General features: G+C 36.4%; 1 protein-coding gene across 3 annotated transcripts in view; it reads left to right on the forward strand.

Moving 5' to 3' along the window:
• Nucleotides 1–12,854, forward strand: part of LOC134221523 (uncharacterized) — a 43,727-nt gene that overhangs the window by 27,229 nt on the left and 3,644 nt on the right. Inside the window, exon 2 of one of the 3 annotated variants that reach the window (XM_062700717.1) lies at nucleotides 2,234–2,368. The exons of the other annotated variants lie outside the window; for them this stretch is intronic. Coding sequence (XP_062556701.1) covers nucleotides 2,234–2,325 — 92 coding nt within the window. The 3' untranslated portion in view covers nucleotides 2,326–2,368. Of the gene's footprint in view, nucleotides 1–2,233; nucleotides 2,369–12,854 lie in introns of those variants that run through there. 3 annotated transcript variants of the gene reach the window in all.

The following is a 12,854-nucleotide window of genomic DNA, read 5'->3' on the forward strand; positions in this document are numbered from 1 at the left end:
TTTTCTTGTTTTTATTTGCGCACTTTGTTTAGCATTTTGTTCTCAGCTCGAAATGAAACATGAACTTACGAAGAACTTCACCATGACGGCAAATGACTTGGATGACTTGGTAAACAATGGCAAATTCCCCAACAGACAGAATATCCTCCATTTTAGAAAAATAATAATAATAAACAGTGTGACTGCTTTCACTTCAAGTCAAAATACTGGTAATGGAAACCTAGAAAAAAAGTTTGATTAATTTAGAGCACCCCTAAATCCGTCTCTATTAGCTCATTGATAGGGGATATTTTTGGCTACGAAAACGTTTGCGTATCGTCCGGTGTTAAATTCGTTGAATTTTTTTTCATCAGTCCCAAAAATGTTTTAAGAGAATTTTTTTTCATATGTTTTTTTTTTAATAACATCAGATCTTGACGTTTCATGCATTTTAAGTCATTTGGCATCAAAACTAAAATTCGATCTTAGACTTTTCTTTGGCACCTGAAAATGTTCAAGAGTAAAAATGAATTTTAGGCACCCCCAAATACATGTCCGATTGAGCTCAAATATTGCAGGGTCATATTTCGGGTATGAAATTGTGAGCAAAGTCGTTTTTTTGAAATTCGATGACAATTTTTTATTAATATTACAAAATTTCAGATTCTGATGCTTGTGATTAGCAACTATAATATATTTACGTTATGCAACTATACAAATTGTTTCGGGTTGAATGTAAGGCCATCGTTATGGTTCTATCAAAAATAGGTGGTTTCCATCATATAAAAAAAAAATAGTAAATATTTTTTTATTTCTAGAATATTGACATGTTAGGTAAAATCAGCAGTGATTCAAATCGTTCGGCTGTTCAGTTTGAATATGAATCTAACATTCGTTTTCCCAACAGCTGTTCTAGATTCATTTTTATACCAGGTCGTCAAAAAATAAACTGGTATAACGCTCCGTTCTATTTTCTGCAGATTGAACACGATTAAACACGAGATTCAAATATTTTCCAATTATTTGGTGTATGAATGCGCCATTTTATCTACGGATCAATCCACTTTGCAATTACGGCGCCTTTCTTGGGCCAATATGATGATTTCATTTAATTGAAAATTTGAAAACATGAATAGAACACTGCAGGGGAAACCAGCGAGTTTGTTCTATTTGGCTCCAGATTCAAACTAGAATAGTGGTCGAAAATTTGGAATGAAACTGAATCACCTGATTTCACTCTACAAAGTTGAGCAGCTTATTCCAATCAATTTTGCTAAAAAAACTTTTCTTGTTGCTTCAAGTTGTTGATTTAGAGCAATTTTACCTAATTCGATTAGGTGCACTCAAAAAAACAGTATTTTTTATCTTATTTTTTTGTTTTGATTTCGCAAAAGTCGTCTTTAGGTGATTTTTAGATCTCAAAAATGCAACTTTGATGGGTAAATCTCAATATCTTTTTCCGATCAAAAGTTATAATCGTTTTCTGTCAAAATTACATTTTTTCCATAAGTCAATATCCGGTTAGGGCAGAAAAAAAATATATTCTTCTATATATAAATATAATATATAAAAGTTGCATTTTTGAGCGTGCGTCACCTGAAGGCGACTTTTCGAGAAATCTAAAACAAAAAAGTAGATCGAACATACTGTTTTTTGAGGTCAATCCTAATCCAATTAGGTAAAATTGCTCTAAATCAGCCAACAAGAGCATAAAAAGTATGTTTAGCAAAATTGATTGAATAAGCTAGCTTCAACTTTGTGGAATACTAACATTCAATATTCGAGAAATAAAAAAATTTCAATTTTTTATATGATACCACTTATTTTTGGTAGAGCCATAATGATATATATTTCGAACAATTTTGTAGAACAACAGTTTTTCTAAAATAGTTTTGGCGTAAATGCGTTTCCGCGTAAATCGTATCCTGGACCATAGTGCATTGAACTCTGCAAACCCAAGCAATGCAGGGTCTGTTATGCAATCTTAAATGAAATTCATTACTACGTAGTCCTATTCCATTTTTGTGTACTACCAGTTTTGGGTGAACATTTAAGTTTTTTCTTTTGAAAAAATAAGCTATTTTGTTATAACTCTTGAACTGTTTGTAGAAGTAATAGCTCCTGGAATTACAATTATGAATCTATACGCTGGCATAATTTCCGATTTTATTCAATATCTATAGTAGGTAGTACTAGAATATAGCAAATATGTTTTTATTTAATTAACATAGTGAATTCTCTTTATCTATTCCAGAGGCCTGGAAGAAATTTGGCGTTACTCCTTCGAAGACCTTGAGACGTTCTATCAAAAGTGACGACGAAAATCGCCGGTCGTCGGAGATCTAACAACTACAATCAACGGAAACGCTTCAGCAGTTTTGCGACAAACATAATATAGAAAGCATTTTCTCTATATCGGTTTTATTTTTTATTTTTGGTTCTTTTCTTTTCTGTCCCAGAGGCCTTTTGATAATGAAAAAGGTAAGAAATAAAAAATAAATGAATAAATAGATAAAATCAAAAACTCATCGGCTTGCTTATAGAATTTTCTAGTGAAGCTCACAATTTTTTTTGGGAAAATCTGAGTGTTAAAAATGCCTGTCTTTAAAATCATTTTCAAATATTCATAGGCTATTTATTAAATTTTTCAGACACCAGGAGTGTTAAAAAGTTCAGACCATTGTTTCCAATAACAGATCAAGATAAACTACAATATATTTACCGTGCCATTACTGAACATTCAAATGATGTCCCGGGATCCAAGTTTCCCATATAAAACGAATGTGATATCGAACGCTTGGAGGAAACTATTCGAATTTCTTATTCAGTACGGTGTAAGTTCGGGATTGAGGTGATGGTATTGCATACGAATGCTAATTTGTTTTCACATCATTTGCCATAGATCACCGTCGTATCAAACAGATGGGTAAGACCTTACCGATCGAAACTCTCTTCAAGTTTGTATTCTACGATGAGCTAATCATGGATAACTACAATGATAATCAATTATTGGAAGAAACGTGATGAAAACGGCATTTTTCAACCTGTTTCTGTTCGTGTTTTAGGTTTTTGTATGATTCAAACCAAATGCTGAATTTTCCTTTTAAGAGTCGATTGAGTTTGATGAGCGCAATCCGTCAGATGTTTGGAAAGTAAAGCTGCGTAAGTATCTCATTCGCAATCGTTGTCGTCGCTTCAGGCATCTTCTTCAAGAGAAGACATTCGATGACATTCATTTTGAATAAGGTTTTTTGACAATTGAAACATCTGAATTCCTGTATTAGAACTGAAGGAATTCTAACTTTCTTCATTCGGAACATTTCACCGAAGTTTAGTGTTCATTACATTTTTTTAAATACGTCAAATAAAAAATTGCATCGATTATATTGATTTATAATTTAATGCATGAAACGCAACAAGTGTTTGAAATTAAAGATAAAAGTCTTTGATACGGTTTTAAATTACTTACGGATTATTCACTTATTTTTTCAGATCACACTCAAAGTAAAAGGAGATCCTTTTATAATTATAAAACAAGAGAACTGATTGTTCAAACAAACTGAACAACATCAGTTCAACGTTCAAGTTCAAAATGGAAATGAAGTACGGTTAAATTTCCATAGAAACCGAGAGGACATCGAGCGCCTGGAGAAACTATCCAAAGTTCCCTCCATACGGAAAAATACGTGTTAGGTTAGAGGTTGCTATGAATTCTAAATTATCATTTAATTTTAGATCAACCACCTTCGTCAAACCAAACGGATGGGTAAGGATCTACCGATCGACGCCATTCGTTGATTTTTACGACGAGGCCCCTACTCGTCATAATGGATACTGCAATAGACGCCATCAGAAGAAACATGCGATGAAAATTAGCCATTTTCTCATCCTGTTTTGTTCGTGTGCTTTAGGTTGGATCCCGGTACGCGTTGTCACCTAACGTCGAGTTTCTTTTTTTACAGAGGCCTGGTTAGAGTTTGGAGTTACGGAGAAAGCTATCCGTTGATGTTGTGCAAGTAGTGCGCAATGTACATGGTCGCAACCGTTTTCGTCGTTACAAGGACCGTATTCGCGAGCAGAAACTTTATGAAACAGTTCGTAGAGGATTCAGATTCGAATAAATTTTACTGACAATATTTTATATTTCCTTCAAGTTGTCTGTGAACGTGGCATCAATGGAATCTTATTCCGTTGGCGTCGTATATACCATTCGAACACCCATAGGCTTAGAGTTTACATTAGTCAAGAATATTAAATTTTAAGATAACTGCGAAGAAAACCAAATCGATCTTCCAAAAAAATTACCAACTGTGGGGCGTGCTGCAATTAACATCTTTAAATCATAGCCACTTAATCTAGTACTCTTAAGCGTTCTTTTTGGCTTTTCAGCGATCTTTTGGACCATTTCAATCACATTCGACCACACGTCGCCACAGTTTAGCTTCAAAACATCCCAGCGAAGCGGTCGTCACTGCTGGTGGAACGGGTGACATTCTTCCGAAATCGGCATCGTCAACAAGCAGTACTGGAAGTGCAACCAGTACTACAATGTAAATGTCCGTGCATGTGTGATTGACGAAGTAAACTGCGAATGAATGAAGACGCCCATAATCACGAGTTATCGGGCGTTTCCAGCAGTAAAGTAGCAATGATTTACTTCCGTGTCAGATCTCGTTTATCGGCCTTCGCGGGATCCTTCTAAACGATACACTTCTCAGTAGAAGTAACAACGTGCTGGCTTCCATATCGTCTTTCGCTCAAACTGGGCAATCTAGATATTATGCGAACAAGAGGAATAAAACAACTTAAGTTTGTTACACAAGGTTGAATTGATCTTTTTCAATGTTCTAGTACTGCACTGTGTATAATAGCGTGTTGATTAAATTTTTTCCGCAGGTGTCTACGAAATTCGAGATATGTTCGGCGAGATTTTTGCAGCATACGGGAAATGGAGTTGCTCAATTCGGAATAAACCAAAGGGCGGCAAAAAGCTGGGCCACGGATACGACTACGTGAAGGATCGAGATTTTCCAGATTCGACAAACTGGCGCTGCGCTGTTTCGACGCCAGAAGTGCCGTGCTCGCGCATAACCAAGGTTATCGAGGGCTACTCACGTCAGATTGACAAACGATGCCACAATCATTAGGATCTAATGTATCGTTTGCGGTAGATGTTCCAAGAAAAATATACGCAACATTCAATTGATCCGCATCACAGTTTATAATCTTTCTAGTCTCTTAAATGTCCAAACATCGATTAGAATAACACCGAACTGATACTATTTATGTTTTAGGTATCTTCGAACCGGCAGTGTTCGGTACCACCCGTCGAGGGCAACAAAACTGATACACAACGGCACGCATCACCAAGGATAGACAGTCGTCCAAGACGTGCAACTGAAATGCTCCCTGTTCACCCGGTACAAATGCAAGGCACGAGCTGCAACGCGTGACATTAACGGGTTGATACACGTGAAAGTCACAACTCTTTGCACTCATCCGGTGGAGCAGTACAAGATCAGCTACCGTCGCTTGAGCGTCAATTCGATGACACTATCGAATAGTTTTATGTCCAACGTTAGAACAGCCGTTTTGAGTCCGGTGTTCGTTTGCAATTTTGTTCTAGCTAGTAAAGTAAAGCTATAAGGAAGTCTCCGATTCCTTGCACGAAGATGGAAAATATAATTTTGCAATCAATCGCAAATTAGCTCGATACGCACTGATTTGAGAACCGACAACACATTTTATCGCTAAGCTCATTTTAACTAGAACGTGGTTCGAACTATTCTGTCGTACTCGAACAGTGCAATACAATAAAACTTGGATGCAGAAGAATTAAACAGTTATAGCTTCTGTGAAAGTCAATCATTTGATTATATTGATTATATATGATATAAGTTTGATCTTGTAGCCATTAAACTCAAGACCGATTTGCAAGATTTCCTCACTAATCATTACGATTCGATTATAGCAAGTTAAGCCGTCGCCGAATTGAGATGAATGTCTGTTTTTCTGTCTGTCTCAAGTTTTTTTTTGGTATAGGTATCTAATGCACGAAATGTACAAACACGCTAGGTGGAATAATCAGGTTTTAGATTTGAATATGTCTTCTATTCTTCGTTCGAAGATCAATGATCTGTAATATTAATAATAAAACATATTGTAGACGAGAGAACATGGATAGAAGTCCTCGTGGTTATGTGACGTGCGTCGGAAAATTCACGCAATAAATAACAAACGATAATAAGGAGCTGAAAAATCTGTTTCTCCGGCATACGTACTATTCTAGCAACTGTAATCTACAAAATTGTATTTGCTTGTCATTGTCTACATTTTTTGTACACTTAGACAACTCGTGATTTATGCATCTGCTCCATTCACCATTTTTCCACTTGCAGAGCTATGTTGAAAATTAGAGAGCGCATCGCCCCGTTTAACTTCTATTACGAACGAATCGAAAGTCTTTCCGATGTTCTGACGTTCGATTTGAATCCATCCAGCGTCGCCGAATCAGCCTAATAAGCTTTTGCGAAAGCCATGTTCTAGCATTATATGTCACAGTTCGTTCCGTTTCACTGAGTCGTATGCTGCCTTGAAATCTACAAACAGATGATGAGTCCGCAAATTGTATTCCCGAATTTATCAGATTTGTTGCAGAATAAACATGTAATCTGTTGTGATCCCTTCGAAAACCGCTTTGATATTAGTGACAAAAGTCCTGCAAACGCGCAGTATACTGAACAGAATTAGAAAGATTATATTGTAGGCGGTATTATGGAGTGTTAAACCAAGACAATTCCAATAAGTCTGTGCCCTTTCTTGTAGATAGGACATATGAGGCCATTAAGCCAGCTTGAAGGATTTTCTTCGCCTCCCAAATAATTTCAAACACTTGGTGAATTTTTCGTTCAGCCGGCCACTCCTAACTTTTTAGAAGCTTGGCGATTCCGTCCTTCCCAGCGGCCTTGCTGGTCTTCATCTCTCGAACAGCTTTTCTTATTTCGTTCAGCGATGGTGGTCTACTGTCCATCATCCTAATCCTGATTTTAGTTGTGCCTCTTTGTCGATTGTCCATTCAATCATATCTCAACACAGTGCTTCATTTACCGTTATTATGAAAAAAAATATACCATTCAAACGGTAGGCTCCATTCGATTCCTACACAATTCTACGTTCTGGACAAAAAAAATCGTTGGTGAGATTTTCAGTTATGCCGTTTTAAGTTTTGACGAAAAACGCATTGAAAATCAACTAAATGTTTTAGTTCTCTTTTATAGATGTTCTAAGTTCTAAGTTTACAAACATCCAAGTATTCTAATTCTGCATGTAGATTCAAATTAAATCTACTTTATGAAGGACCAAAAAGGATTGGTGAATCCTTGAGGCTGATGTAGTTACGTGAAACCACAATAAATAAATGCTTCAATTTTCGAACAGACTATTAAATAGACCAATCAAACAATCAGTACCCTTAATTCTTCGATTGCCTTCTTCTTGTTGTTGGCTTTACATCCCCTACTGGGACATTGCCGCCTCAACAGCTGGGTTAATAAACAATTCAAGTTATTACTCTGGACCTGAGCGGAATGAGTCCAGCCATCTCTACATGGATTTTGTAGCGCGCATCTTACCGCACGACTAAGGAAGGCATATGTATTATCAAATCAAAATACTTTTTTAGTTTTCTTTTCATTTTATTTTGTGTTATCAATGCAAAAATTCAAAATTACTACAGATGGCCACACTGTTGTAATCTACAACTGCAAAGATGAGATTTACACCTTCGATGTTTGTACTGTTTGTATCGCTCCAGGTTAGTTTAAATCGCTATGCACAGATTCCGACGCCTGCTCATTATGCCAGCCGCCGCGACCAGTAATGGAAATCTTTACGTGAATTTTGTTATGTGGTATTTGATGATTTTGCAGTTCTTCCTAACATTCATGAACTTGTTCAAATCTTCTTCAAACTGGGATCCAAATCGAACGAAAAGAACTTGTATAAACATTTCAAAAAACAGGACCTTAAAATACAATCTATGATTATTCAACATACATACATGTATCATGTTCAGTTTATACATAGAAATAGCCTACAGATCTTCATGATCTTGAAGAATTTGCAGCATCGAATAAGGTCCTACATGCACCTCCGGTAAGCATACGCTCGTTGTGGCGTACTGAGCTTTATGAGCCCATAATCAGCCAATCTGATTCCGCTTCTCCACTGCTTTAAACACTGCATTAACAATTCCAAGCTTTATATGCAAGGGAGGACAGATTTCAGAATCATATCACATCGTCACCAGAGACCAAAGGCGCATGGATGCAGCTAGATGATTGTTTTATCGATTCAGCACGTTCACGCTATGTTCCTTAATTCTACCATTGTTCTTGGTATTCCAGCTTGAACTGCCAGGTCTTTTCTTTCATTTCGCAGTACGGACATGGATAGGATGAAGAGTGCGCCATGATTCCTACGATAACGTTTATTATTTTTAAATCGCTGGCGACAGTTCTCAGAGCGTTAAGATTTAAAAGGTTATTCAAATTAACGAAATGTATTCGTACTTCTTCGGGAGATTCGGAGCCAATGCAATGATATGCAACCGCTTAACACCACTATCTTTGAAGGAGTTCGAGGAACGAGCTGGAGGAGGGTCTCTTGATAGGATGAATAGGGTAACTTTCGAATCCACCACCACCATCGATGCCGAGTTTGATGTAGATCCATGCTCTTCATTGCTTTCCTGGATTCTTCACATGCTCAATCAAGCCGCCACATTGTTGCAGTATATTACTGGTGTAAGGCGTATTGACCAAGGTTTGTGGTCTCGGCTATAATGATCAAAATTAGTAAAAGAGCGTTCACATTATTGGGTTTGCAAATTGTTACCTAGGAACATCACCAAGCTCTATGATACTGAAAAATTACATAATTCCGAGTTCATTTTCCAAAGCAACTTTGTTCCTGTTAACTTTTATCCTGAATGTTCTAGACCTTCATAATGCCTGAAACAAAGATCTATGAAAAATATGTTGTTTAAATCAATATGATTCGTTACCCGCAGCTTGCAGAGTTTTCCCAGAGTTTCCGCATGTAAGGAGTTTGAGATCTTCAACGAACATGTTTTTCGAGCTAATTTTGTTCTGATCATTTGATGTTGTGACGGTGATGTTTATGGTATATTGACTGCTTACCACGACGATTAGAAAGACGAATATTATTTGGATCCTAGGTATAAAGTAGAAATAAAATAGAATAGAATAGAAGTTGGATAAAATTCAAATAAAACGCATTATACCGAAGATGACACTTCCTAGAAATTCAGACACTGCTGCTTCCGCTGATTTTTTGTAAGAATTCTTTCCTTCAACTATTGATAAGTTTTGTCTGCCGAGAAGAATTGCATCCATGCTTTCTTCCTCGCCCATTTCCGCTAAACAAACTTTGCAGATTCGAACCACTCAATCGTATCTGACAGCACTTTCTTCGGACGGCCTGGGAATTTCTTGGAGGACTCCTGGCAGGTTTCTTCCTTCCACGACCTTAGATGCACTGCATACTTCACAGTGGCAGATACTGACACACCGGTCACCTGTTTATAGTCGTATTTGTATCTATACAAGTGTTGTCTGCCCACGTTTACTGGGAACAGTGCACATCACAGCAGGAGGTACATATTGATGTCGGTAGTACCACTTTCGCTCATCGATATCTTGCAAAATTTTTCTTGAATAACTGTTCTTACACTTCTAGAAATCGGTCTAACATTTTTATTATTGGAAAGACATAGTATACACACTCTTTTCGGTTAAACTCGTGGCTGTCCATACTTATTGTGTCGTTACCTTATAGTTCAGAGGTAAATTTACAGTACATAATAGACGATTTGTATTCAAAATGTTACTTACAACTTGAGTTGCGACGCCGCATCTAGATCAATTTTCGTGCAATCGCGTTGTGGTTTCTTTACTATTTGCGTTGATATTGTGTTTCAACAATTTTCAACTTTTCTTGTCATATTCATCAACTCTTTGATTCAAGACGAACAATTGATGAAAACTCCAAAATCTTCAAACCCGTTCGTCAGCTAGTTTGTTCAAGTAAATGCTCATTGTTTTTATGAATATATAGGTTTAATTGATTTTGTACAACACATGATTCATGTTAGTACGTTTGCTAAAGATTTTAATTTATTTTCAATGCGTTTTCGTCAAAACTTAAAACGCATAACGAAAATCTCACCAACGATTTTTTTTTAAATTTGTCCAGAACCGTAGAATTATAGTAGGAATCGAATGGACCTAACGTTTGAATGGTATATTTTTTTCATAATAACGGCAAATGAAGCACCTGTCAGTGATCCTTCCACCTAGCATGACTGGTGCCGTGCTTTTCTGGCAAGCTTCCCTCATTTTTTTCTCAAGATCATTAATTGTCAAATAGCAAACCCAGATTTTCATTTCCTATGTCAGGTCAGGCCATGCATGATTTATTGTCAATCGTCTAGCTTCTGAGAGCTTGAATTCATTATGGAATTATGGTATAGGATGTTTATCTGGACACGAATCAGCTTCCAGCTTTAAGCAACTGGGAACTGCTTTGGCACAATAATCAAGAACTTCCAGCACAATGCACCGAACGAAGTACAATGATTGCAATTTTCCATCAAGTTTTCCACCCAAAAATATTATCGCAAGTTGGATAACTTCCCGATAATCTTCGCAGTGATGTTGCTCTTTAAGTTGTCGTCCAAAAAACTCTAATAAGGAACTTCTCTCGTGTTCTGTAATTGATGATTTAACGAATGTATCGTTCATACCTGGGTGATACGAACTCTTTTCTAGGCGGTGCCATTTCGTCTGAAATCGCTTGAAAATTTCGACATTCGGAGATTGTGAATTTTCGAATTGTAGGACTTTGAATGCCTTGCCTACCAAAAGTTCATGAATGTGACGTCTACATGGAAGCCTGTCTCTTAAACATTTTGTCTAAATGTTTACACGCTCCTCTTTTCGTCCGGTGTTTGATGCAGTTGTGTCGAATGATGTGAACATAATCCTTGAAAAGAAAAATATATAAAAATATATAAGGTATGGTTCATTCGTGTCTCCAGGATTCTCATCTGCCTCCTTAAAGTCACTGTATAAAATAGTATCTGTGGGTCCACGTGTATTCGTTTCTTGATTGTTGGTCCGCTGTCGCTGTTCTTGCAAATAGCGCATTGATTGCTTTTCCAACTTGTTCTTCGGTTTACACTTCTTGCAGATGTCGAATAAATCTCCCATCGAATCAGAAAAGTATTGCTTCTTCTCAAGCTCAGCCGTCGACATTAGCACCCTATTTTTCTGTAGATCTCTCCAATTTTAATGGTAACTCAAAATTTTAAATTCAATTTGCCTATTACCAATCACTTGATTAATTTGTTTTCCTTTCCATACTATCAACGCTTCTGTTGTTATTTGCGCACTTTGTTTAGCAGTTGGTTTCTCAGCTCAAAAATGAAACATGAACTTACGAAGAACTTCACCATACGACGGCAAATTGGATGACTTGGGAAAAATTCCCCAAAAAAACAGAATATCCTCCATTTTATGAAAAATAATAATAATTAACAGTGTGACTGCTTTCACTTCTAAAGTTCAAATAAATACTGGTAATGGAAAAACCTAGAAAAAAAAGTTTTGATTAATTTAGAGCACCCCTAAATCGTGTCCTATTTAGCTCAAATTTTGCATAGGGGGATATTTTTGGCTACGAAAACCTTTGCGTTTCGTCCGCTGTTAAAATTCATTGAAAAATTGTTTCATCATCAGTCCCAAAAATGTTTTAAGAGAATAATTTTTTTTTCTATTTTTTTAAATAACGTCAGATCTCGACGTTTCATGAATTTTTAAGTCATCAAAACTAAAATTCGATTTCAGACTTTTCCTTTGGACACTCCCTCTGAATATTTTCAAAGGTAAAAATTTATTAATTTTAGGCACCCTTAAATCATGTCCAATTAAGCACATATTTTGGGGTAATGAAACTTGTGAGCAATGTCGTTTTTTGAAATTTGATGAAAATTTTGTTCTTATACATTCCATTGGCACCCTGCCAAACCCCAAGCAATGCAGGGTCTGTTATGCAATCTTTAATGAAATTCATTGCTACGTAGCCATATTCCATTTTTGTGTACAGCTAGTTTGGCCTGAGATTTAAGTTTTTGCCTTTCTCGTACAACAAAGTTGTACCAGAAGGCTATAATTTCACTCCAAAAGCCAAATTTTGATAGAAGGCTCGGAGACCCATAGTGTTATATACCAATCGACTCAGCTCGAAAAACTGAGCACATGTCTGACTGTGTGTGTGTGTGTGTGTAGCCCAGGAATTTTTATTGTTAAACACGTTTCATATAGAAGGACTTGACCGATTCGAGTGCAACTAGTTTCATTCGACGGAGAAACTTTCCTAGTTGGACACTTTTGTTTTTGTTTGTTAATATCTCATGCGGTTTGAATAATATTTCTATTTTTCTTTTATCAAATACGCTGTGTACATGCACATTTTAAATCATTAATCAATTTAGCCGTGACGCAATCCATTACTCTATTTATTTTTAAGCAGCGTGATATAATCGCATCAAAGCTATTAACCGCCTAAATGTAGGCAATTTACGTTGCATTTACCATACTAATTCGAATTCAACACATTGAATCGAGAAAGGTATAATCACCACTGGGGGATAAATTTGGGTTTTTCTTTTAAAAAAATAAGCTTTTTTATAATAACTCTTGAACTGTTTGTAGAAGTAACAGCTCCTGGAATTTGGAGCGAGTAAATAATTTTTTAGATACTTTTTTATAATGTTTTTTATTTTGGACAAGAAA

This window comes from Armigeres subalbatus, chromosome 1 (assembly GCF_024139115.2).
Source record: "Armigeres subalbatus isolate Guangzhou_Male chromosome 1, GZ_Asu_2, whole genome shotgun sequence".
Classification (NCBI taxonomy): Eukaryota; Metazoa; Arthropoda; class Insecta; order Diptera; family Culicidae; genus Armigeres; species Armigeres subalbatus.